The sequence below is a fragment of the Phyllopteryx taeniolatus genome, chromosome 8, assembly GCF_024500385.1.
Source record: "Phyllopteryx taeniolatus isolate TA_2022b chromosome 8, UOR_Ptae_1.2, whole genome shotgun sequence".
NCBI lineage: Eukaryota > Metazoa > Chordata > Actinopteri > Syngnathiformes > Syngnathidae > Phyllopteryx > Phyllopteryx taeniolatus.
In genome coordinates, this window is record NC_084509.1 from 21,756,805 (window position 1) to 21,784,316 (window position 27,512).

At 43.0% G+C, this 27,512-nt stretch overlaps 1 protein-coding gene across 1 annotated transcript in view; it reads left to right on the forward strand.

The window, feature by feature from the left end:
* The window catches only part of LOC133482385 (alpha-2-macroglobulin-like protein 1), a 43,319-nt gene extending 17,976 nt beyond the window's left edge, over positions 1–25,343 (forward strand). The window contains exons 21-36 of the mRNA XM_061782453.1: positions 2,026–2,147; positions 2,613–2,664; positions 9,603–9,686; positions 9,773–9,949; positions 10,888–10,969; positions 13,852–14,008; positions 14,113–14,187; positions 16,303–16,465; positions 17,332–17,528; positions 17,599–17,814; positions 21,678–21,796; positions 22,270–22,360; positions 22,452–22,520; positions 23,977–24,082; positions 24,263–24,304; positions 24,937–25,343. Coding sequence (XP_061638437.1) covers positions 2,026–2,147; positions 2,613–2,664; positions 9,603–9,686; positions 9,773–9,949; positions 10,888–10,969; positions 13,852–14,008; positions 14,113–14,187; positions 16,303–16,465; positions 17,332–17,528; positions 17,599–17,814; positions 21,678–21,796; positions 22,270–22,360; positions 22,452–22,520; positions 23,977–24,082; positions 24,263–24,304; positions 24,937–24,953 — 1,769 coding nt within the window. The 3' untranslated portion in view covers positions 24,954–25,343. The remainder of the gene's footprint in view (positions 1–2,025; positions 2,148–2,612; positions 2,665–9,602; positions 9,687–9,772; positions 9,950–10,887; positions 10,970–13,851; positions 14,009–14,112; positions 14,188–16,302; positions 16,466–17,331; positions 17,529–17,598; positions 17,815–21,677; positions 21,797–22,269; positions 22,361–22,451; positions 22,521–23,976; positions 24,083–24,262; positions 24,305–24,936) is intronic.
* Positions 25,344–27,512: the final 2,169 nt, after the last annotated feature.

The following is a 27,512-nucleotide window of genomic DNA, read 5'->3' on the forward strand; positions in this document are numbered from 1 at the left end:
AATTGCTGTAGTGAACACTTTTTTCCAGAAGAGGCAGGAACATAGGGTGACCTACAAGAGCGGAGGTAGAAGCACGCCTGTGGATTACATCAGACGATGTAAGCTGAAGGAGGTTACCGACTGTAAGGTAGTGGTAGGGGAGAGTGTGGCTCGACAGCATAGGATGGTGTAAGATGACTCTGGTGGTGGGGAGGAAGGTTAGGAAGGCAGAGCAGAGAACCATGTGGTGGAAGCTGAGACAGGACGAGTGTTGTGCAGCTTTTCGGGAAGAGGTGAGACAGGCTCTCGGTGGACAGGAGGAGCATCCAGAAGACTGGACCACTACAGTCAAGGTGATCAGAGAGGCAGGCAGGAGAGTTCTTGTATCTTCTGACAGGAAAGGAGAGAAGGTGGAACCTCACAGTACAGGAAATCATACAAGGAAAAAGGTTAGCTAAGAAGTGGGACACTGAGAGGACCGAAGAGAGGCGAAATTAATACATTGAGATGCGACATAGGGCAAAGGTAGAGGTGGCAAAGGCCAAACGAGGCATATATGTATGCCAGGTTGGACACGAAAGAAGGAGAAAAGGATCTATACAGGTTGGCCAGACAGGGATTGAGATGGGAAGGATGTGCAGCAGGTTAGGGTCATTAAGGATAGAGATGGAAATATGTTGACTGGTGCCAATAGTGTGCTAGATAGATGGAAAGAATAATTTGAGGGGTTGATGAATGAAGAAAATGAGAGAGAAGGGAGAGTCGAAGAGGCAAGTGTGGTGGACCAGGAAGTGGCAATGATTAGTACGGGGGAAGTTAGAAAGGCATTAAAAGGGAGGAGAAATGGAAAGGCAGTTAGTCCTGATAACATTCCTGTTAAGGTCTGGAAGCATCTAGGAGAGGTGGCTGTGGAGTTTTTGACCAGCTTGTTCAATAGAATTCTAGCGTGTGAGAAGAGGCCTGAGGAATGGAGGAAAAGTGTGCTGGTGTCCATTTTTAAGAACAAGGGTGATGTGCAGAGCTGTGGGAACTACAGAGGAATAAAGTTGATGAGGCACACAAGGAAGTTATGGGAAAGAGGAGTGGAGGCTAGACTCAGGACAGAAGTGAGTACTTGCGAGCAACAGTATGGTTTCATGCATAGAGTACCACAGATGCATTATTTGCCTTGAGGATGTTGATGGAAAAGTACAGAGAAGGTCAGAAGGAGCTACATTGTGTCTTTGTAGATCTAGAGAAAGCCTATGACAGAGTACCCAGAGAGGAGCTGTGGTACTGCACGCGGACGTCTGGTGTGGCAGAGAATTATGTTAGAATAATACAGGACATGTACAAGGGCAGCAGAACAGTGGTGAGGTGTGCTGTAGGTGTGACAGACGAATTTAAGGTGGAGGTGGGACTGCATCTGGGATCAGCCCTGAGCCCCTTCCTATTTGCAGTGGTGATGGATAGGCTGACAGATGAGGTTAGACTGGAATCCCTGTGGACAATGTTTGCAGATGACATTGTGATCTGCAGTGAACGCAGGGAGCAGGTGGAGGAACAGTTAGAAAGATGGAGGAATGTGAAACAAAAACTGGATGGAATATGGTACAAACGTTGTATTTGGAGCACTAGCTGGCCGGAAAGCTGAGGAGTTTTAATTGCTTCCATCAAGCGGCGATGAGGACAAGGCTCTGGTGAATGTCAAATCGTGCTGCTCCATCTCCTCTTCGAGGCATGCTGACAATCACTTGTACTAACACGTCAGGTAGCATCTCTGATGAAACACTTGGAAACCTTTTCCTCAGGGTCTGATCTGTACTTGGCCTCAGTGAGAACAATTTTGGGCTGAGATAAAGAGGTATGGGGAGAGTGTGCATTATAAGGAAACAAATGGGGTTTTTAATGACAGTGAATAAGACAGAAATCTGGGGGAGAAAACAAGATTCAGAGGAGGTGGGCACGATAAACCCGAAAAAAAAATTGGACTGGATTTGTTGAAGGCTGGACTGAAGATGCATGCCTTAACATGACCTCTGAATAAGACTGTTTGTTTGCACAAAGGCAAGGTCGACCTGAAGGTGAGCGCCGAGGCCCTGAAGACCAACTTGTTGTGTGGCAATGAGGTGGCTTCTGTCCCTGACGTGGGCCGTATTGACACCGTGGTCCGCAGCCTGCTGGTGGAGGTTAGTACCTCTTAGACACAACGTACTGTATATTGTCATTTCAAAGCACAACAAATCGAACCCAGTCTTAATATTATTGCATTATCATACAAAACGGTGTAGTACAAAGTTCTTACCCAATAAAAACAGTTTCAACAGACATGGGACACAAACACACACAGCTGACAGACTTAATTGATGATAAATGTCAGGAAACACCATTGAAATAAAATAATAATAATAAACAAAATAAAACATGACAGAGAATGACTGCCCAAACTGGAGCCCTTTTTTTTTTTTTCTCTCTCAGCAGCATGGCCTCCTCATTGCAATCTGTTTATAATCTGTCATAATTGAATTGAACACAGATTAACTCCAATTAACGTGCACAAAGGATACATCAGCCTCTAGATGAACTGTCTAATTTGAATAGTGTCTCTGTAATGCATTCCAGTTTAACATTTTCTACGTTGGTCTCCCATCTAGGCTGAAGGAACGCCTCAGTCAGTGAGTCACAATGCGCTCCTCTGTCCTGCAGGTGAGTTTTCCCATGTACAAGTTGTTTGGAAAATCTCGGACACAATTTTGGGGGTTTGAATTCAACTCAGACATTTAGCAGCTCCTTGTTTTACACACATGAGAGTTTGACAAACTAATATTCATTGTCATTTTGTCACAAAATAGCAAGGTTTGTCATGCTCTAGGTTTGTCTGTATTGTTTGTGTGCGACCTATTTTCTACAGTTTTTTTATATTGTAACTCTGGTTGTAATTGATAGTTATTAAATAATTTCTTCCCATTAAATTATCAGGATAATCCGCACATTGATAAAAAAAGATGAGTTCCATTTGGTTGCAATAAATGGAAGTGTCATGAACGGAACAAAGGACAGGACCCAAAATGCACGACTTCAATTCAAATGGACAGTTTCAAAAAGAGAGGTTTAATAAACGGGCAGAGGTCGGTACACAGGCAGGCAATCCGAAAAGGCAACAGTATCCAAAAAACGTGAGGCAAAAAGGCAAGGTCAATAATCAGAACAGGGTCTAGGCTTACTATAAGTCGGTGATGTAGAAATAAGGAATGCTGGAACGTGGCAACAAGGTACAACGAACTGGCGACCAGAAAGAATGAGACATGAGGTTAAATGCATGGGGTAATTAGGGTAAACGAGGCACAGGTGGGGAAGATGCTCTCAGGAGCAGGTGTGTACAAGACCGGGTTAAGACAACAACCATAACACATGACAGTACCCCCTGCACCCCCTTAACGGCTGGCCCCAGAGCCCCAGGATGCGCAATGTGGAAGTCCTGAACGAGTGAGTCATCGATAAACCCAGACAGCACCCATGAACGTTCCACAGGCCCGTAGCCCGCCCAGTCCACCAGATATTGAAATCCCCTACCGACGATACGACAACAGCCGCCTCACTGTGAAGACAGGGTCCCTGTCCACGAAACAGGGAGGTAGTAGGGGGCCTGGAAGGCGGGACCAGAGGGGACTCCCAGGTGGGCTTGAGCAGGCTGACGTAAAATGCAGAGTCGACCCGCATCGAACTTGGGAGCCTCCGCTTCATGGTGACAGGGTTGATGACCTTTGTGATGGGGAAGGGCCCAACAAACCTGGGAGCGAGCTTCCGGGACTGCACCCGGAGTGGAAGATGCTTGGTGGAGAGCCAAACTCGCTGACCCACTTTGTAGTTCGGGGCTGGTGTCCTCCTATGGTCAGCTGCGGTCTTGTAGTACTGTCCTTGGTGTAGCAGCATTTGGCGGGCTCGCTCCCAGGTCTTCCTGCAGTGTCTCACCAAGGTCAATGCAGATTCTGGGGCTATGGCAGGAAACAGAGATGGTTGGTAACCATGCACAATGTGAAAAGGCGATAGACCAGTGGATGCAGAGTGGAGAGAATTGTGAACGAACTCGACCCAAACCAGCTTCTGAGTCCAGGATTGTGGCTCCTGTGACGCGAGACATCAAAGCCCAGTCTCCAGGTCCTGGTTCAGCCTCTCAGTTAGTCCGATGGTTTCAGGATGAAATCCAGAAGACAGACTGACGGTAGCGCCTATTAATTTGCGAAACTCCTTCCAAAATCGTGAAACAAATTGGGGGGGCCCCTATCCGATACCACATTCTTGGGAAAATGATGAAACTTGAATACCCGGTTTATCATCAACTTGGCAGTTTCTTTAGCTGAGGGGAGTTTTGGCAGTGCAATGAAGTGTGCCATCTTAGAGAACCTGTCAACAACTGTGAGAATGGTGGTATTTCCTTTAGAGGCCAGTAATCCTGTCACAAAGTCTACGGAAATGTCTGACCAAGGTTGTGGTATTGGCAGGGGTCAAAATTCCCCAGAAGGACGTTGACGAGAGGGCTTGTTAGCAGCGCATACCTGGCAAGCATTGACGTAATGGATAAACATCTCGTCTAACATTAGACCACCAAAAGCGCCGTTTGACCACAGATTGCGTTTTGGCAATGCCTGGGTGATATACAGTCCTCTATGTGAGCCCAGTGGATAACTCTTCCCCTTATGGTCGGGACCACATAAAGCCTGTTTTCAGGGCAATCTTCAGGGCTAAGAGGGTTCTTCAGAGCATCTTTTACCGCAGTTTCAATGTCCCAAACAAAAGCAGAAATGAAACATGACTTGGGCAAAATAGTTTTAGGGTCGGACAAAGAATTCTCTACGCAGAAAATACGCAATAAAGCATGTGGCTTACCATTTTTAGAACTAGGTCGGTAGGATAACGTGGAATTAAATCTTGTGAAGAATAGAGCCCATCTAGCATTTCATCTTTTAGCAGTCTTAAGATACTCAAGGTTCTTGTGATCTGTCGATACTAAAAATGGGGTCTGAGCACCTTCTAGCCAGTGCCTCCAATACACCAAAGCCACCTTGACAGCCAGCAGTTCACGGTCACCTATGTCGTAATTTCTCTCGGCTGGAGTCAGTTTTTTCAAGAGATAAGCAGAAGGATGGTCTCAAGGATGGTAAGTTACATTACCATCCTTGAGACATTTCTGGGAGAGTACTGCTCCTATTCCGGCATCAGACACATCAACCTCTACAACAAACTGCTGTTTGCGATCTGGCAAAGTGAGGATGGGAGCGGACGTAAAGCTCTTTTAGTTTCTGAAAAGCTGGCTGACAAAGCGGGTTCCACACAAAGGGTCTGTGTGGCGAGGTAAGATCATGCAAAGGCGAGGGAGGGTATTGAACTGAAATTTCTAATGAACTTTCTGTAGAAATTTGTGAACCTTTGTACGTCCTTGCGTGATGTGGGAGTGGGTCAGTTAGTCACGGCATCAACTAAGCAAGGGTTCATTTTGATTTCACCTGGAGCTAGCACGAAACCCAGAAAAGAAACAGACACACAGACTAGACTAGACTTCTTTTTTCCTGACGTCGTAGTTTGTGGAACTCAGATTTCTCAGCCTTGACAAAGTTCATTCTGCAGTAACCGCTGCAACACAGAGCGGACATGTGAGTCTTCTCATCCGGGGAGAATATAAAAATATCGTCCAAATATACAAAAATGTACACATTCAAATGTCACGCAAGAAATCATTGACTAAGTTCTGGAAAACAGTTGGAGTGTTAGTTAGTCCAAAAGGCATTACCAAATACTCATAATGTCCCGTTGGTGTGTTGAATGCTGTTTTCCATTCATCCCCCTCCCTTGTCCTAACTAGATCAGAATCATCTTTATTTGCCAAGTATGTCCAAAAAAAACACAAATTTGTCTCCGGTAGTTGGAGCCGCTCTAGTACGACAACAGAGTCAATTGACAGAACACTTTTGAGACAAAGACATTGACAAAAAAAAAAGTCATCTTGGACAATGTTGATTGTGCAAATGTTGCAGATACTCCTCAATCAGTGTGCAAATGGAGCAGATGCTACTCTGGCATGAGTGGCCAGTATTGGTCAACAACAGATATGCAAATAGTGCAGCATGGCGAGACGACTACAGTCAGTGCACGAGTAATATATAATTGGCCCCACAAAATGTGACAACGAACTCAAGTCAAAAAATTGCCAGCATGTTGTAATTGTAGGTTAGGTGTTTAAGAAGTTGATTGCAAGAGTGAAGAAGCTGTCGGAATGTCTGCTAGTTCTAGTTTCCATTGATCGGTAGCGCCTACCTGAGGGAAGGAGCTGGAAGAGCTGGTGACCGGGATGTGGAGGGTCCGAGAGGATATTGCATGCTCTTGTCTTAGTTCTGGCAGCATGCAAGTCCTCACGGGTGGGTAGGGGGGTACTGAGGTGGTCCAGCACGAGACGTTCAAAGGACTTCATGACCACAGATGTCAAGGTGACAGGCCTGTAGTCATTTAGACCCGAGATTGCAGGTTTCTTGGGGACTGGAATGATGGTGGAGCGTTTGAAACAGGATGGTACTGTTTGGTTTTTTAGCGTAGTATAGCAGTGGTCTAAAATGTTATTTTCCCTGGTAGGACAGTCGATGTGCTGCTTGTATTTAGGGAGTTCATGGTTGAGTTTAGCTTTGTTAAAGTCCCCGAGAATAATGAGGGGGGGGGGGGGGGGGGGGGGGGGAACTGAGCGGATTTGCAAAAGTTGGTGAAAGAAAGTCCGGAGTAGCCTCCTTGATGGTTAGCAAGTCTCCCCTTGTGTAAGTGAGTCGTGTAATGTCTCCAAAGACGAACGAAAAACACAAAAACAATACTAGAGAGCGCGTAACCGAGGCGATTACACTGGTAGGTGCCATCTTGGATATGCATTTCTCAAGTCTAGTTTGGTGAAAACCTTGACTCCCTCCAGGAACTCAAAGGCGGTGGAGATGAGAGGAAGAGGGTACCTGTTTTTTACAGTTATTTCATTGAGACCCCGGTAACCGATGCAGGGTCTTGTCCTTCTTGTCCACAAAGAAAAATCCTGCTCGCGCAGGGGATGAAGATGGGCGAATAATCCCGGCTGCCAGTGATTCTTCCACATACTCCTTCATGGCCATGTTTTCCGGCCCTGAAAGAGAACAACCTCCCCCGTGGAGGTGTGGTACCAGGCTGCAAGTCAACTGCACAGTCATAAGGTCTGTGGGGTGGAAGGGATTTGGCTTTGGACTTGGAAAAAACTTCTTTAATGTCATGGTAACAGGTGGGAACTCGAGACAAGTCAGGATCCCCCGATGGGGTCTGTGGAATATCATTTGAAACATAACCCTGAACATTACATGGAGGCTTGAAACAGTTCTGGGTGCAATTGCTGCCCCATAACATAACATGCCCACAGGTCAATGTGGGGGGTTATGTAATTTCAACCAAAGGTTCCCTAAAATAAGGTGGTAATTCATAGCTTCAAAAACATGAAAACTAATGCGTTCCGAGTGAGAATCAGGAAATGTCAATGTGAGTGTTTGGGTGCGGTGAGTGATCTTGCCCATAAAACTGCCGTCTGCAGCATAAGCATTGCGGTGGCGTCTTACTTGAAAGGTTCTAAGGTGCATATGTCTAATGAGGAGGGAGTTGAGTATATTTGCGTCAGAACCAGTCAATAAATACAGATGTATAAATCTCTTGATCTGGAGAGCATAGTGTTACTTCAGGAAGAACCTGGGTAGGGTCTTCCTTAATATTTAGACTCACCGCTCCCGTGCCCTTGTTACCGGCACCGTCAACTTTGACGTGACAGTTGCTCACAGAATGACCCAACTGCCCGCAGTCAAAGCACCGCCCTTCCCTCAGCCGGCGTTGACGTTCCTCAGGGGAGAGACGAAACCTGCCCATTTGCATGGGTTCATCCGTGGTGACGCTAGCCAGTGGATTGAGACTGGCAACGGGATCTGCCTTGATTTGGCTGGTGACCGAGGCTTGTCCTCAAAGTGCGCGGTGACTCATCCTTCCGCTGATCTCCGTCCAGCTCGCGATCCAAAAGCCTTTTGTTGATCTTTATGGCGAGAGCGATGAGCGTGTCCAAGGCGGTCGGAGGTCTAGTGGGACCAAATGATCCTTGACGGCGGGGGATAGTCCTTGAAAGAAATGCATCGAGTAGTGCCCTGTTATTCCACTGACTCTCAGCTGCTAGAATACAAAACTGAATCGCGTAATCTGACACCCTGCGCTTGTCATGTTGTAAAGTGACAAGGGAGCGCGCTGCCTCACGATCTGGTGTGGAATACTGAAAAACTTTCTCCATCGTCTTTACAAAAGAAGCCCAAGAATGACACGCGGCAGAATTGTGGCTCCATTCAGCAGTAGCCCACGTCTCCGCACGACCAGTCAGGTGGGAAATAACAAAAGCGATCTTTGCCTGCTCGGTGGCGAAGGCAGCTGCCTGCAGCTCAAAGTGGAGTTCACACTGAGTGATGAACGGCTTAATATTCCCAGAATCTCCAGCCAACCTCTCCGGTCGAGAGAGCTGTGGGCAGACAGCAATGGGGGTGGCAGGTGGTGGCATGGTGACTGCTTCACATGGAAACGGTGGTACAGTGGCGGCATCGGGTGCTGCTCCAGCTGGTTCCTTCTTCTGAACCATATTCATTAGAACTTCAAACTGTGAGGCCACCTGTCTCATCAAAGTCTCCTGATGCTCTGACAGTCCCTTTAGATGAAGGTGGAGGGCAGCAAGCTGCTCATCCTGCTTCTAGATACGTTGACCCTGCGCTTTAAGGGCTTTGCGCACTGGGTCTGAGTCTGCTGGGTCCATTTTATGGCCAGTTCGTTCTGTCATGAACAGGACAGGACCCAAAATGCACGACTCCAATTCAAATGGACAATTTCAAAAAGAGAGGTTTAATAAACAGGCAGAGGCAGGCAATCCGAAAAGGCAACAGTATTCAAAAAACGTGAGGCAAAAAGGCAAGGTGAATAATCAGAACAGGGTCTCTGGTTACTATGAGTCGGTGACGTGGAAACAAGGTACAACGAACTGACGACCAGAAAGATTGAGACACGAGGTTAAATGCATGGGGTAATAGGGGTTAAACTTGTTCAGACTCTCTTATCGCAGTCTAGTCTTATCAGATATGAACACAATTTGCTCTGTGTGCAGGATCACAAGCTGTAATGACAAACCACAAATGCAAGTCGCGCAATTGGCTGCAGTTTGAATTTAACATGGAAAATCCCATTTAACATGGTCTAATCAGATGAGGTAATTTTTCATCTTATCCCCATTGGATCCAGATGAAATTTTAATGCTTAAACTTTACCTCCGTCCCAGAGCTTAGTTTGTAGCAGTTATTGTTTAAATTCATTATTCTTTATTATAGTAATTTAAAGCAGTTTAATTCTGCTGTACATGTGTTGCTTGTATTACACCACAACACAAAGAAACAGAACAACATTATGGTAGTATTTTGAAAATGGAACTCTTGGTGTGAGTTCTCCCATTAGAGATGGAAACCTTTTTGGCCATAAGAGATTAAATTGTTGGTATTTATTACTAAAGCACAAGTGGGCAGTATTTGTTCAAAGGTAAGTGATGACACTCACTCAATCTTTGTCTGTTTTGTTGCCAGAGGGACCAGTGGAAAAGAACATTTCTCTTTTGATGCCAGAGATGTTTGTTGCTGGATCTGCCAGAGCCACTGTCTCTGTACTGGGTAAAAATACCTGTTATGCTCTCAAACAGCATTTTCATAGAGGTCGTCGACATAGAACCCTCCCTCATGAGATTTTTTTACTGAAGGTGACCTGATGGGCCGAGCCATTAAGAACCTGGACCAACTCCTGGCAATGCCATATGGCTGTGGAGAGCAGAACATGTTGAAGTTTTCTCCCAACATCTTCATTCTCAACTACCTGAAAAGCACAGGTCAACTGACTGCTGAGATTCTGGACAAAGCGACGCGCTTCCTCGAGAGCGGTGAGTCATCATTCCCACTTTTAAAGAAGGGTTCACAAAACAAGACTATCCAAAACAGATCAACATATGGTACAGTAAAAGGTCATTTTCATCATCAAAACAGCTTGAAAAGTATGCTATGCTAAGTAGGTAGTTTAAATCGACCCGATAATGAATGTGTAAATATTTGTTTGCTACTTGTTAACATGATGAATAATTATGAATACATGTGGCATAATTCAGACACATTTTTTGCATACATTATGACAAGTGATTCTCAACGTATGGTACGTGCACCACTAGTGGTATGTGGGCTCCCTCAAGCGGTATGAGAAAATCACTGCACAGTTCAGTTGTATTTAACGTAAACATTTTGGCAACTTCAGTCGAGTGAGGATTAGCGTAAAGTAAGATGAATGAATGAGTTCAGGGTGTACCCCGGCTCCTGCCTGCAGTTGCTGGGACCCGAGTGAGAATAAGTGGTACAGAAAATGGATGGATGGATTGATTTTAATTTTTTTTAACTTTATTGAGGTGCAATTTTTATTTAACATTTTTGTACAATATAGTTTGACTGTATCCTTTTTTAATTAGTGTTTCCTATAATTGTGTGCACTGTTAATGTTCAAACTATATGTAATGTCACAATGGCTTACAATAATAGTCTCGTCACCTCTGTCTCGTTTTTGATGAACACCTGGGTCTACTATGCTACTGTATTTTACTTGTGGTATGATAGTGGTACTTTTTGGAGCTCAGTATTTTTTTTAGGTGGGTGGAACTTGTAAAACGTTTTGAGAACCTCTACGTTATGGACATACAATTTTAGTCATTTTTAAAAACTTGCAGCCATAATTCTAAACCTAGAGGAGAGATGGCATTTTGTGCAAGTGAAACACAATGCAGCGTGTGTTCACAATCGAGAATGTGACATGCATTTGTGCGTATGTGTGTTCCAGGATACCAAAGGGAGCTCATCTACAAGCATGACGATGGCTCCTACAGTGCCTTTGGGAAAAGCGATGAATCTGGCAACACCTGGTCAGTAGAAAAGCAGAGGGGCTAATCAGTGATGGTGCTTTGTAGCAATTAAAAAGGATTGGCATTTTGAAAGAAAAAATCAAACATGGCTCAGTTGTGGAAACAGTGTTGAGTATTGAGCATCTTGAAAGTAGAAAAGAGCAATACAAATGAAAGCCCATTTACCATTGAAAATATCAATCCTTTCCAGTGTCAATTTGTCGCCTTTCTTAAAACCTTAAAATGTTGAGCAATATGACAGTGTAAACAGGCATACAAGTATAAAAAGACAATAACAATTGAGAAATAAAAAATAAATAACCATTATTCATACAAAATATAATGTAAATTACCTTTTCTTGAGAATGTAAAAAAAAAAAAAAAGGTCAAACAAAGCTTAACTTGTATAAAATTTCACTTAAGTATGGGAAAATGACTGCTTATAAGGCGAATCTCACCGCATGAAGATTTCACGACAGTAATCCCTCATTTATTCTGGGGGTTAGGTTCCAGAGCACCTCTGCAATAGGTGAAATCTGCGGTGTTGACCACGTTTTTTGAATTATATTTACACATTTAAAGCTGTATGAACCTCCTCAGACTCGTATTAATCTTCTGCAGAACACTTTCTATACTCTTAGTGCACAGTAATTATGTGCATTACTGTATGTTTATGTACATTTTATTCCTTGTGATGTGTTTTAATTTTTCTTTTTTTTTCTTTTTTTATTTACAATTTTAAAATTACAACATACACTCAAAATCCCACTATACGGTAAATTAGGCACGATATGAAAATGAAAAGAAATCCGCAATACATTGAATCTGCAATAGATGAGCTGCCATATAGCGAGGGAACACTATTTAACCTTAATACAAAAAAAGTTAGGCACTATGAACAGTAAAAAGAAGAAAATAATTATACTCGGCTTGCTGTTAACTTAGATGACTGGTAGTATACTGTATATGCAGAGGGATATTAGTCTTTGTGACATGACTTGCCTTCCAAGCAGTTAAGGTCTTCATCCGTTAGGGTTTTAAATTTGCCATATTGCCTTAGCAGCCACGACTGACGTGTACTCCATTTCCCGTTCTATGGTCATCACAGTTTTTCTCTTTGCCATCACTTGTACGCTGATGTGGTTGTATCACTAAAAGGAAAAAGAAGAAAAGAAAAAGCAGATCAATACACCTGTGGAGTAGATCCTTTTCAATGCTCACTAAACTGAAGTATCGCGAGACCTATAGATGTCTCACGTGAAGTCATAAGTGATGGCATTTTCACCCCTGAGGTTTTGTGCACCTTAATTGTTTTATTAGTTCATTTTTGAGGTTCCACTGTACTGGATATGAAGGGTTTTGTACACCACAAAAATTAAGTGCAGTTATTGAATGTCTCTGTGAAATGTTTGTTGACCTGTTTTTAAATATGAAGTGCTAAGAGATCGCTGGTGTTACATTGTGACTGTTTTGAAAAGTTTTATTAATTCATCTGGCATTGTTTCACTTTTTACTGTCACAAAAATATTTATGGTGTATTTGAGCCTCTCGCCGTATGTCACATTTAGCCTTGATGGTGATCTGAAAAGACATAAAAATACCAGAATAAATGATGTAACACACAATACAGTGCAGTTGCATCAGATGTCATAGAACATTTTTCAGTACTTAGCACTTTATTGTACAGTGACTTTATTAAGCTTAAAGTTCACACTTAATTTGATGTGAGACTAAAAATGGCACCCATGAGGCAAACGTACACATCTATGTTTTTGGCACCAGAAAACATCCTAGCCATTTACTTCACGAGGAAGCTGCCAGAAAATGTTAATATTTCCTTTAAATGGGCTTAAAGCACATCGCTGGGGGGGATTTAACAAACGTTTTGGTTTTGCTGAAAGGATGCCGGGCAGTTTGGCACTTGGCGAGCATGTATGGGGGTGGCTGTTTGTGGAAACAAGGACTCAAGTGTCCAATCACATTAATATTTGCGACAAAAGATGAGACGAAACAGCTTGAATGTGTTGTTTTCTTGAAGTAATGTAGGACTGTAATGAGGGCAAAACAAGTTTGTTCACACTTATCATATCAGGCAGCTTTACAAGAGTTGGGGGTGTTATGTGAACAAATGATAATAATAATAATCATAGCTTATAGGGCCTTTCAAGGGACCCAAAGATGCTTGAACCTTAAAGTAACAGGAAGTACATCCAATTGTACCCAGGGAGCGTTAAATCAAACAAACGGTGGGTTTTATGGGGTTGCCAGTTCCCCCAAAGTTAATAAAACGATACATTTATTTTCCTTAACTCAGTAATATGTCACTATAACTTCATACTCCACTTTACATTACGATTGTGGTGCTCCCCCAAATTTTGAATCGTAATAACATCACCAACCACGTATGCAATAGAAATTTATGCATTGAGGAAAACGTCCTCGTCACAGCCCAAATGAATGTAATCTTAAACTGAGCACTCTGGAGGAATCGGGGAGTGTTTCACTTTATAAGAGGGATTGTGTTTACACAGTTAATATTGACACTACTACAAGAAGTATTCCTGTTCATTTCTGGCTGCATTCATAACAGTATTGCAGTGGGATCCTAGAGTGTCACAATATTCATTCATTCATCTTCCGTACTGCTTATCCTCACATTGTTAGGATATTTCATTGATTTTGTACAATATTTTAGTTCGCGCTCAAAAGCATTGCTGCCCCTCTGTCTGATTCAGCTGAACTCTTTTGTAGACACAGAGGCTTCATATCATACACAAGGTCATTATGTAATTGTTATATGGCTGGGTTCATTTCGGGGTTACCGCCACAGGCACACTGTGCTTTGATTTGTTTTCAAAAGTGTGTACGTGTGTGTGTGTGCACGTGTGTCTGTCTCTCTCTAGGCTGACCGCCTTTGTGATGAAGTCATTTGGGGGGGGGAGGTCTTACATCTTTGTAGATCCCAAGCACGTTATGGAAGCCAAGAAATGGTTGTACTCTAAGCAGGGGCGTGATGGCTGCATCAGATCGGTGGGGAAACTTTTCCACAATGGCATGAAGGTAATGATGTCAGTGTGGCCATTCACATGCTTGCACTGCTGTACCTGTATGTTAGTTTAGTGTTTTACAAAGCAATACGAATGCATATTTTACTGTCCCATCAGGGAGGAGTGAGCGACGACGTGTCCCTGACGGCTTACGTCGTTGCCGCCCTGTTAGAACTGGACTCCGACACTCAAGTGAGTCAAACGTCGCTCCCCTTTTGTATCCAACACTTGGACCCCAAACTCATGTGATGTCATGTTTTGCTTGATCTTCATTTTAAATGGGTTAATACAACTAAAAAGTAAAATCATGGGCTTTTTAAATGCATTAGCTGCAAAAATCTCTCTCTCAGCTATCAGAAGATGACAATTCCTGCATTATTCCAACAATCAGGATATTTCCTTTTTTCTGTGTCATTTCATTGCTGTTACATGTTAAAATTAAATCTTATTTAAAGGGGGCCCACCCATCAAGTTTACAACAAAGTGTTTCTATTTTCTGTGCTGGCCATCTCTAAAAATGTCTGTCAGAAAGCTGTTCAGATTTTGGCTTAAATAAGTACCAAACAGTTTAACCCTACATCAGAATCAGAATCATCATTTGCCAAAAATAAGTATGTCCAAAAAACTCATAAGGAATTTGTCTCCGGTAGTTGGAGCCGCTCTAGTACGACAACAGACAGTCAATTTACAGAACACTTTGGAGACAGAAAGACATTGACAAAAAAAAAAAAGTCACTAAGCAGTAAAGGGTTGCTAGTTATCTGGTAATGCCGGTAAAAAAAAATTTGGGACAATTGTGCAAAAAGATGCAGAGTCCTAGCATTTGGAGCAGTTCGAATGACTAATATTGCAATAGTGTAATTTGGCGACTTTGTGAGTAACTTCCGCCTCCATGAGTGAGTCTTTATGGGGCCTTTTTTTGTGCGTTCATAAATATCAGACATAAACATACAGGTGAAACTAAAAGTTTACATACACTATATAAAAAGACACTTTTTTTCCTCACTGACATGAACTTTTCCTGTTTTAGGACAATTAGGATGACCAAATTTTGTTCTATTTTCTAAATGACAAAAAACTATTTTCTGTGATTTTCTTCAAAGTCAGAATTTTATATACATTTCATTAGTGTTTGGTACCATTGCCTTTAAACCGTATAAATTGGGTCAAGTGTTTTAGCATTCCGCAAGCTTCTCACAATAGTTTGCAGGAATATTGGCCCACTCCTCCTGACAGAACTGGTGTAACTGAGCCAAGTTTGTAGGTTGCCTTGCTCGCACGTGTGTTTTCAGGTCTGCCCATACATTTTCAATATGATTGTGATCAGGGCTTTGCAATGGCCACTCCAGAACATTGACTTTGTTATCCTTAAGCCACTTTGTAACCAGTTTGTTATTATGGTTCAGGTCATTGTCCATTCGGAAGACCCATTTGCATCCACGCTTTAAATTCCTGGCTGATGTCTTGAGATGTTGCTTCAGTATTTCCACGTTGCGTTCTTTCCTCATGATGCCATCTATTTTGTGAAGTGTACCAATCCCTCTTTAAGCAAACAGCCCCACTACATGATGCTGCCACACCCATATTTCACAGTTGGGATGGTGTTCTCAGGCTTGCAAGCTTCCCCCCTTTTCCCTCCAAACATAACAATGCTCGTTATGGACAAACAGTTCAATTTTAGTTTCAACAGACCACAAGACAGGTCTTTTAGAGTAATGGCTTCTTTCTGGCAGAGTGGCCTTTCAGCCAATTTCTGTACAGAACTCGTTTCACTGTGGATAATGACACAATTTTTACTTTCTCATGATATCACACAAAGAAGCAGTGGGTTTCAGGTGTGCCCCGTTGAACTACATCCACAGATATGGCTCTAATTAACTCAGATGTTGTCAATAAACCTATCAGAAGCTTCCAAAGAAATAAAATCGTCTGGCTTTCCCCAAATTTTTTTAGAAAGGCATCGTAATCTTACTGTATATAAATTTCGAACGAAGATGAAAAAGGGTTAGGGTCACTCATTTTTGTGGCATTGAGCGAATAGAAATGATTTTGGTAATCCTAATTGACCAAAAAAGATTTAGTTTGATTTTATGCCAGAAAGTTGGAAAAAAAGCATGTACAGTATTTTTGTATAGTGTAAGTAAACATCTGGCGTCAACGATAAGGATTTACACAATTAGTTTTCTGTATCCATCTGTAGGAATTAAAATTAGATTTTTAAACAGGTAGGCGGTATCACCAGTCACATTATGAGTTCACTCTTGAGACTACTCAATCCCTCATATCTTTGTGTGTGTTTTATGACAGGATCCTGTGATCCAGAGGTGTTTGGGCTGTCTGAAAGAGGCAGCCGGCCAAATGGACAATTTGTACACCACAGCGCTGATGGCCTACACCTTCACTCTGGCTAGGGACGAGGCGATGAGGCTCAAACTTGTCAGCTACCTGCACCAGCAGTCCAGTACAATGGGTACATCATCGTGTTACACACATGACGCAATGTCGGATTCCTTTCAAATCTCCTTTCATTTTTGTTGAATGGAAACGGCTCCAAGTATGTACACTGCAGTTATACTCCACTCTTAATTTATAAACACAGTGATAAAGAGGAATTACATCTGACAGTATCAATCAAAACTGACCTTTATAATATCACAATGTTTGATACAGCTCTTGTACTGTATATCTCATTAGATTGTGCAAGTCGCTGTACAGTATGTGTCTGTTCAAATGGTACATAGGCCTGTAGGAGATGGGATTCGTTGTGGTCGCCTTGACCCAAGCATTTGTATAAAAATTCATAATACAGTGCAGTTTTACATCACTGTTAACTAAAGGCATCGTGAACTTAAATTGTTCAATATTGAGGATTATTACAGGTATTTTTATTTATTTTTTTTTAAGCGTAATTGTTGCACTCGTTCTGTTGTCCCTGTTTTGGGAAAAAAAAAAGTTACAGTATACCCTGAATTCCACATTCCCTGTACCAGTGTTTTCAAACGTTTATTGGGTCATCACTATATTTATATATACTTACATAGATAAATATACTAATTATGAATTATGTACCTAGTGGAAGAACATTAAATTTTTCTGCCTGTCGCTATACGCCGCAGGCATAAAGAGATGACCAAAGATGCATTATTTGTTGGGAAAAAAATATTTTTATACCAATGAAGTAAAATTGTATCATTTCCAGCAGCACACTTGATCCTTGCCCTATACTGCACTTTTTATTGCTCTCAGCCTCAGTACTTAATGGTTAGCAAAGAGCTCAATGTCATGTTTCCCAGTCCTTTCTGTGATACATTTTGATTGCTAATATCCTTGCGGCAGGGGGAACCCGCCACTGGGAGCGAACGGGGGCCTCTATGAAAGAACTGGATTCTCTGGAGGTGGAGATCACTTCCTATGTGCTGCTGGCAGTGCTCTCCGGGCCTGTCCTGCCAAATTTTGGTCTGGACTACAGCTCTGGCATTGTGCGCTGGCTCACACAGCAGCAAAATCCTTACGGTGGTTTTTCTTCAACACAGGTAGGCAAACTTGTGAGAGGTTTCTACCGTCGGGGCAGACTTAATGACTCTGTACTCATATGCTCCTTAGGACACCGTGGTGGGCCTCCAAGCGCTGGCTAAATATGGTGCTGCCACCTATAGCGTTGGAGGCAGGACTGTTGTGACGGTGACGTCATTAGGAGGTCTGAACAAGCAGTTCATAGTTGACCAGAGAAATCGGCTCCTGTACCAGGAGGAGAAGCTGAGCGATGTCCCCGGAGAGTACACGATCAAAGCAGAGGGACAGAGCTGTGTTCTGGCACAGGTGCGATCTTAGCTGGCAGCTTAGCAGTTTTTAACAAGGCTAATGCTAATGCATGCTAATAATTGTCAGTTACTTTGCTTCGACAATTGTATCCTAGCAGGTTTATTCATTGGTAGCTGGAAATGAAATGGTATGAACATTTCACGTCACGATTACCATGACCAAAATTATCATCGCCATATTGCTCAAAGAAATGTCTGCAAGTCAATCACACAAAGCCCGATTGACCTTTTTGACGGCAACACCCAAAGTGAATTTTCATAAAATTGACAGTACTTGAAATGACTAAAATAGACAGTGATATATTTAATAGTGGTTGGACTGAGAAAACATAAATCATTTAAGGCAGGGGTGTCGAACTCAAATTCACTTTGGGACAAAATTCAAAATTGGGACAAAGTCTTGGGCCAAACTCAATATTTATTGAATATTGACTGTGATTGTGCATGTTATCCCGTTTTGCTTAAACACTGAATCTGGAATAAGCAAACTTTAATATTATAAACACAAGAACTCTAATTTGTAATAGAAGACATCAGTGGTATTTGTTTCTTATTTTGATTCATAAAATAAATGATTTTGTTTCCATCTGTAGCTTTTCGAGGAAATCTTTTTTCAAAGGTTAACAACAAAACAACTCCCAACAAATATTGTACTTCAATGAAAATCCAACCTTTCAACTATTAACAGTCCCTGCCATGGAGTAGAAAAAGTGTGTAAAGAAAACATTCTTTCAAATATGTTCTCTTCTTTCGGTACAGCCACATTGACTTTGCACACAAGACAAACAAGTCAGTGGGGAGGTGTAAATTTGACGGAGAAGCCTCTGTAGCACTGGGGGGCGCTCGCTGGTCTCGACTGACGCACCAACACACGAGCAAAGCATTCTAGGATTTGTAGTATTAGCGGTGCATGCGCTATATACCGACAGGCCAGCTCGAATACATAGTTGGGCCAAATAGAATTACATATGGCTCGCGGTCCTGAGTTTGTCACGTATAAGGAATTGAATTTTCATCCATCCATTTTCTCCCGCTTATCCAAGGTTGGGTCACGGGGGCAGTAGCTTTAGCAGGGACACCCTGACTTCCCTCTCCCCAGCCACTTCATCCAGCGTTCCCAGGCCAGCCGAATGATGTAGTCTCTCCAGCATGTCCTGGGTCTTCCCCGGGGTCTCCTCCCGGTGGGATGTGCTCTGAACACCTCACTAGGGAGGTGTCCGGGAGGCATCCGAATCAGATGCCCCAGCCACCTCATCTGGCTCCTCTCGATGTGGAGGAGCAGCGACTCAACTCTGAGATCCTCCCGGATGACCGAGCTTCTCACCCTATCTCTAAGTGAGAGCCCGAACACCCTGCGGAGGAAACTCATTTCGGCCACTTGTATCCGGGATCCCGTTCTTTCAGTCACGACCCACAACTCGTGACCATAGGTGAGGGTAGGAACGCAAATCGACCGGTAAATTGAGAGTTTCGCCTTTCGGCTTAGCTCCTTCTTTACCACAACGGACCGATACAAAGTCCGCATCACTGCAGACGCTGGACCGATCCGCCTGTCGATCTCCCGTTCCATTCTTCCCTGACTCGTGAACAAGACACCAAGATACTTGAACTCCTCCACTTGGGGCAGGATCTCATCCCCGACCTGGAGAGGGCACGCGACCCATTATGAAAGTTATGAACAGAATCTGTGACAAAGGGCAGCCTTGGCGGAGTCCAACCCTCACCGGGAACGATATGCCGGATATGCGGACCAAACTCTGACTCCGGTCGTACAGTGATTTAACAGCCCGTATCAGAGGGTTCGGTACCCCATACTCCCGAAGCACCCTCCACAGGACTCCCCGAGGGACATGGTCGAACGACTTCTCCAAGTCCCCAAAACACATGTAGACTGGTTGGGCAAACTCCCATGCACCCTCGAGGACCCTGCCAAGGGTCTAGAGCTGGTCCACTGTTCCACGGCCGGGACGAAAACCACACTGCTCCTCCTGAATCTGAGATTCAACTCTGCGACGGAGCTTCCTCTCCAGCACCCCTAAATAGACCTTACCAGGGAGGTTGAGGAGTGTGATCCCCCTGGAACACACCCTCGGGGGACCACCACCCCAGTCTGCCAATCTAGAGGCACTGTCTCCGATGCCCATGCGATGTTGCAGAGGCGTGTTGACCAGGAAACCCCAGAACCTTAAGGAACTCCGGGCGAATCTCATCCACCCCCGGGGCCTTGCCACCGAGGAGCTTTTTAACCACCTGGGTGACCTCAAACCCAGAAATAGGAGAGCCCGCCTCAGAGAACCCACACACTGCTTCCTCATGGGAAGGCGTGTCGGTGGAATTGAGGAAGTCTTCGAAGTATTCTCCCCACCGACTCACAACGTCCCGAGTCGAGGTCAGCGGCGCCCCATCCCCACTATACACAGTGTTGGTGGTGCACTGCTTTCCTCTCCTGAGACGCCGGATGGTGGACCAGAATTTCCTCGAAGCCGTCCGGAAGTCTTTCTCCATGGCCTCACCGAACTCCTCCCATACCAGAGTTTTTGCTTCAGCGACCACCAGAGCTGCATTCCGCTTGGCCAGCTGGTACCCATCAGCTGCCTCAGGAGTCCCACAGGCCAGAAAGGCCTGATAGGACTCCTTCAGCTTGACTGCATCCCTCACAGTTGGTGTCGACCAACGGGTTCGGGGATTGCCGCCACGACAGTCACCGACCACTTTACGGACACGGCTACGGTCGGCCGCCTCAGCAATGGAGGCGCGGAACATGGTCTGCTCAGACTCTATGTCGCCCACCTCCCCTGGAACATGAGAAAAGTTCTGTCAGAGGTTGGAGTTGAAACTCCTTCTGACAGGAGATTCTGCCAGACGTTCCAAACAGACCATCACAATACATTTGGGCCTGCCACGTCGGACCGGCATCTTCCCCCACTATCGGAGCCAACTCACCACCAGTTGGTGATCAGTTGACAGCTCCGCCCCTCTCTTCACCAGAGTGTCCAAGACATGCGGCCGCAAGTCAGATGACGCGACTACAAAGTCTATCATCGAACTGCGACCTCTAAGCCGGGGGGGCAATAAGTATACCGACACCTGCTCTGCGCATCTCACCGTGGGCAACTCCAGAGTGGAAGAGAATCCAACCCTCTCGAGAGGACTGGTACCAGAGCCCAAGCTGTGCGTGGAATTGAATTTTATAACATTTATCAGATAAATACTTTACATGATTTCGATTGAAATTGAATTTGGTCTGTAAAATCAAATAAAATATCAATCAAAATATTTTATTTCCCATCAGAGCACAAACAGATGAGTGCCATTTATAACAAAGTGCACTTATAGGAATGATTTCAAGCTGATTGACTCGGGGGAGCAATATATTCATTCACCAGGCTCGAAGTCCTAAATTCAAGTTGGCAATATTCAAGCAATATTTTGTCATTTTATCCAGGCCTTAGCTGGCTCCCAAATCATTTTTTGTTTTTCTACTCTAGGGCTGATCATATTGGCTAGTTGAAACTCAGAGATAATTCTTAGTTTCTCCCACATTGCAGGAATAAGTGGACACAGACTCTGGTTATGACTGTTCAACATTCTGGCATTCAAAAACAACAGCAGCTTAATAAAATGGTCGGTACCCAAAAGGGTTCTGCTTGGGAATGTACTTGTACCTTTTTGGGTAGAAGTATGCGAACACCGGGGTCGAATAATTAGCCCTTTAGGGTTCTGTAGTGTAGATTGTACATTGAGGGACATAATTTGACTCCTCCTACATCCCTGTTTTTGATTGTCTCATTTAACATCCTGCAATTGTGAGATGAAAGTGAGGTTTAAGAGCACATGTTGGTCCTTCCTGTCCCCTCACAGATTTCCATGCATTACAACGTCCCCCCTCCTCCAGACTTTTCCGCCTTCAACATCTCCACTAATACCATGTCCAAGTGCAACCCCCCCAAGCCACAGATCATCCTCTTTGTCCATGTCAGGTCAGTGTGTGCGCATATCTGTCTTTGCCTCGACAGTCATTGACCAGCTTGTCTAATAAACATGTGATTTGCATGCATAAAATGACCTCCAAAGCATGTTGAGCCTAATTGTTTTATCTGTCTCATATGATACAGTATAATATAATCATTTAATACTGTACAGTACTCTAAAAAGTTATTTTTTTCACAGCTGAGAGGTGTTGGAAAGCTTGAAAGTGTGATTTTGTTTTGGCTCCAAAATGCTGCTGCTATCAGGCCATCTAAATTGAAAGTTTTGTTCTCGTTTTTCCCTCAGTGCAAGAACAAAACAAGGAAATGCTTTGTTTCGTTGTATCTTTATTCACTGTTTTTATTTTAGCCCCTTCATGTATTATGAATGAATACATATTTTGATAGCCAAACCAAATGAACTCTTTTTGTCCATAATCTGCAAGAGATGATGAGAGAGAGAAACCATTGCCTTGTGTTTGCAGGTACCAGGGCATGAGAGAGGAGACGAACATGGTCATCATTAACATCAAACTCCTGTCCGGACACATTTTGGATAAAAGCTCTCTGGAGTCGGTGGGTTCATTTGTTCTTCTGCCCTCACATATTTGTGTCACCTGTTGTCATTGGAACTGCGCTGATGGCAGTTTACTGTGTGATGTTCTAGTTAAAGAAAGACCGCTCAGTGAAGCGCGTTGACCTGGATGAAGGTTATATCAACATCTACTTGGACGGGGTAGGAACAATTTGATTATTATTTTTTAAATCTATACTCTATAAAATGCGGAGTTGGACTTTATAAATGAAAAAGTGCTTCTTTAGCTGTTGTCATTTTTGGTTGTTTTAGTTTCAATACTACTACTCACAAGATGTTCGGGGGTCTTTCGGATTAAAATTGCAGGATGACCGAAAATGCACAACCCTTCACAGGAAAACTCCATTTGACCTCATCTAAACTTTTGAATGCACATGCCCAACTGGACAAGGAGTTAGCTAGATGGCAAAATTAACAGGTGTTTGAACCATGAACATTTCCAATGATGTCCGTTTCTATGACAACCAGCTGATGACACTCTGTGACACTCAAAAAGCTTAGTGGCCACTTCACTCTGAGAAAAATCCAGTTTGAAGCCTTGCAGTGGCGAGTACTGTTGATCAATTGTTACGCGTCATCTTGGTCTCATGATGTCGAAATTTGAACAGCATGATGAAGAGGACTGTTGAAATACTAATTTTAATTGAACCAGGAAGTGTAAATATTCATGGAACACTCACTGTTCTTAATTTTGCCCTTTATTTTAATACGTAGGGCTCTATTTTCATTGACTGTGCATCTGGAACAAAGCGCAAAAACAGGTGGCTCTTGATTTCCGTGCAAATGCAAGGCTCGCTGTGCGTCTTTGGCAATTTGGCAGACCAGTCTGCGCTTTGCTCGGCGTTCCGGTGCAGTGAAGGTGTGTTTTGGAGATGTGCACCGGTGGAGTGACAATTTGGTGGCACGAAGTTGGTCTAAACTTACGCCTGGTAAGACCACGTATAAATCTTGGCGCATCGAGTCTAACGCGATTTTGGTGAATGTCAGATGTATTCCATTCTTAAATATGAGAACAGTGAGGCTCAAACCTTCTGAATCATTGTAGAAAACAATTCATTGAACACATTATTACAGTGGACCCCCGCAAATTTCACAGTTGGGGGTCCGCAAGATTCCCCTTTTCAGTGATTTTTTATTTTTTTTATTTTTTTTTTTTCCCCCCCAATGTTTTTTTTCTGAAGGGGGTGGGGGGGGGGACCCCTTTTTTCTTGGAAAACACTGAGAGGAACTACTTTGATGGGCTGTGAATGAAGTTGGCTGGAGACTCACCCACAGTGGCGCAGCCCGCCCCACTTTAGGATCCGCTAGGTTGCGCTGGTCTACCAAATTACTAACACTGGTCTAACGCGCCCTTGGCGTACAGTTACGCACACCCGTAACGTCAGATTTGAAAATAGAGCCCAAAAAACTGTTTCCTTCAATTTACTGTGTACTGCTCAGAGGCCACACTATTCGTTTGGAGGATGCAGTTATAACCCTCCCACCTACACACCTTGCAGTAGAAACGCATACCCGATCAGAGATGGTGTGTCATGGCGAGTTGAACTGTCCATATGGTCGAAACGCGGCTTCATTGGCGTGTGGTTTGTGTTTTCAGCTGAAGAAAGGTGAGGCGATGGTTTACAGCGTCACACTGGAGGAAGACGTGCCTGTCAGGAACCTGAAAGCAGCTGTGGTCAAAGTGTACGACTACTACCAGACAAGTAAGATCCTCCTGTTATGATCGTCCCCTTTCATGTCATAACACTGGCTTGTATATAGTTTAAAATTGTGCTTGTTTTACTCTGCTGCTACCAACCAGTGACTTAATCTTTGCAGAAAAAAGAAAGTGAACATACTTGTATCCAAAAGTTTAAAGTACTATTATCTTATCTTATTTGCAGGTGACGTGGCCGTGACAGAGTACACGTCCCCCTGTGCAGAGCGTAAGTCACATTGATTTAGTTTTCCGCTTGGTTTCGTGGAAATTCAAACCCTGAAGTCTAATAGTAAATTGAGACAGCTTGAGGAAAATGCATGACCTCAGTTCAGAATAAGCTCTGATTGTGGTGTGCTTTTTGCAACACTTGTCCCCACCAAAAATGTGTGTGTATGCGTTAGACAACACTGGACACACACACACAGTTGTACACTGGGAGTGAAAAACCTCCAGCTTTAGCATAAACCATACACTTAAACTTGGACAGTGGTTAACATTGTTATTTTACGTATGTGTTCTGACTCCATCAATATCAAGTATTTTGCATTTGTATGACAGTTATATTGAAACAGTAATAAAACAATATATAGTTATTCAAGGATTTATGGTGACAGTTAAACGGATTATCAGATCATTTGTATTGTTTCCTATCGGAAATAGTTTCAAAAGTCCCAACAAATTGGAAGTCAACGAGTGCCCTGGAAAAATTGTTTGACCAAGAGGTTTCACTCTCTTTCAAAATTTAATTTCAATCAACTCAAATAGTAATGCTAGTTGAAAGGGGGATCCTTTTGGTTAGGGTTATGCAATACATACTGGGAGACCATATATAGTAATTTAAATGTGTTTGCTTTGCAGGTATCAACGAGCTTTAAATGAACAGAGGAGACTACTCGGATTCTCATCTGGAAGACTAGATGTTCATCAAACATAGATGTGACTTTTTTTTCCATTGTATTAATTTTAAGGGAATCCCTGTGATTGCAAATTATGTTCTTTCCCTTTTTCTGTATGTTCCTTTCTTTTAAAAATATTGTTGCCTCACCTCAACACACTGAACCCAAGAAAATCAGACTGTGTTGTGTAACAGTTTTAATAGGATTGACAAATCCATGTTTTTAACTCAAAGTGGAAGATAATACAAGGTACCAATAACTGAATAAATGAATGCTGTGGCTTTTTATAAGTTGATACAATTCATCACTACAGTACCGTACAATTTGAAATGTAACAGTCATGAAATAAAATTGACAAAACAAAAAAAAGTCAGTGTTTTATTTCATCTACTACTTCCATCCAGGCACCCTCTATACAGCATTTTTTTTTTTTCAATACAGATAACATCAGTACATCATATGTCAACAGACAAGATTTAACAGCCTTGCCATTGTCAAATTTGGTTTTCACACAGGAAGAGTAAAGGCAAAGAAGACATCAGTTTTGTAGACAATTTATGAGGTAAAATTCACTGAGGCACAACAAACTTCAATTATCATGACCACCCTAGTCAGCTAGAAGCAGTTCCATGTCCTCCTCTGCTTGCTACAAACTGGCACATTCATGCCAGATCTGTCGACTGACAAATTCATGGTCAACACAGACACCGACATCAAGCAACTCTAGTGTAGGATGCTCACGATCACTGGGAATTTACAGAAGCAGTAACGTTACAATGAATCATGCTGCTGCGTGGGAGATGACTGATATTTGCAATTATAACTCAAAGACCAGACTCATTTGTTTTGGTTGTTTGATTAAAATCACACTCCTGAATTGTATCTCAGTATAGTCTTAAGGTGTTTTTTTTGGGATGGGCGGGTCAATACCTTCATTATGCCAGGATCCAGACATTACACTGCAAAATCTGCAAGAATATTTGTCCTATATCTGGTCAAAACTAATTAAAATAAGACTCATCACATAAAAAGTAACCTGGTTTTAGACAATTTTCACTTGTTTCAAGCTAATTTTTACTTGAAAGTACAAAAAAAATTGCCAGTGGAGTAAGTTTAAAAAAAAAAAAACTTGACTCCAACTGGCAATCTTTTTTCAATGAAGTTGGGATGTTGTGTTAAACAAAAACAGAATACAATGATTTGCAAATCATGTTCAACCTATATTTAATTGAATACACTACAAAGACATTTAATCTTCAAACTAAACTTTGTTTTTAGCAAATCATTAGAATTTTATGGCTGCAAAAAAGCTGGGACAGGGTCATGTTTACCACTGTTTTATATCACCTTTTGTTTTAACAACATTCAATAAATGTTTGGGAACTGAGAACACTTAATTGTTGAAGCTTTGTAGGTGGAATTCTTTCCCATTCTTGCTTGATGTACAGCTTCAGCTGTTCAACTGTCCGGGGTCTCCGTTGTCGTATTTTACGCTTCATAATGCGCCACACATTTTCAATGGGAGACAGGTCTGGACTGCAGGCAGGCAGGCCAGTCTAGTACCCGCACTCTTTTACTACAAAGCCACGCTGTTGTAACACGTGCAGAATGTGGTTTGGCATTGTCTTGCTGAAATAAGCAGGGGCGTCCATGAAAAAAACATTGCTTGGATGGCAGCATGTTTCTCCAAAACTGGAATGTACCTTTCAGCATTAGTGGTGCCTTCACAGATGTGTAAGTTAACCATGCCATTGGCACTAACACAGCCCCATATCATCACAGATGCTGTCTTTCGAATTTTGCGTCCATAAAAGTCCGGATGGTTCTTTTCCCCTTTGGCCTGGAGGACACTACGTCCACAATTTCCAAAAACAATTAGAAGTGGGACTCGTCGGACCACAGAGCACTTTTCCACTTTGCATCAGTCCATCAGAGAAGCCAACGGCGTTGATAAAGGGCTTTTTCTTTGCATAGTAGAGTTTCAAGTTGCACTTACGGATGAAGCGCCAAACTGTATTTACTGACATTGGTTTTCTGAAATGTTCCTGAGCCCATGTGGTGATATCCTTTACACATTGATGTCGGTTTTTGATGGAGTGCCACCTGAGGGAATTGAAGGTCACGGGCATTCGATGTTGGTTTTCGGCTTTGCCGCTGACATTCAGTGATTTCTCCAGATTCTCTGAACCTTTTGATGATATGGACTGTAGATGAGGAAGTACCTAAATTCCTTGCAATTGTACATTGAGGAACATTGTCCTTAAACTGTTCCACTGTTTTCTCACGCACTTGTCCACAAAGAGGTGAACCTCACCCCATCTTTGCTTGTGAATGACTGAGCAATTCAGGGAAGCTCCTTTTATACCCAATCGTGGCACCCACCTGTTCCCAATTAGCCTGTTCACCTGTGGGATGTTGCAAACAGGTGTTTGATGAGCATTCCTCAACTTTCTCAATCTTTTTTGCCACCTGTCCCAGCTTTTTTGGAATGTGTTGCAGCCATAAAATTCTAAGTTAATGATTATTTGCTAAAAACAA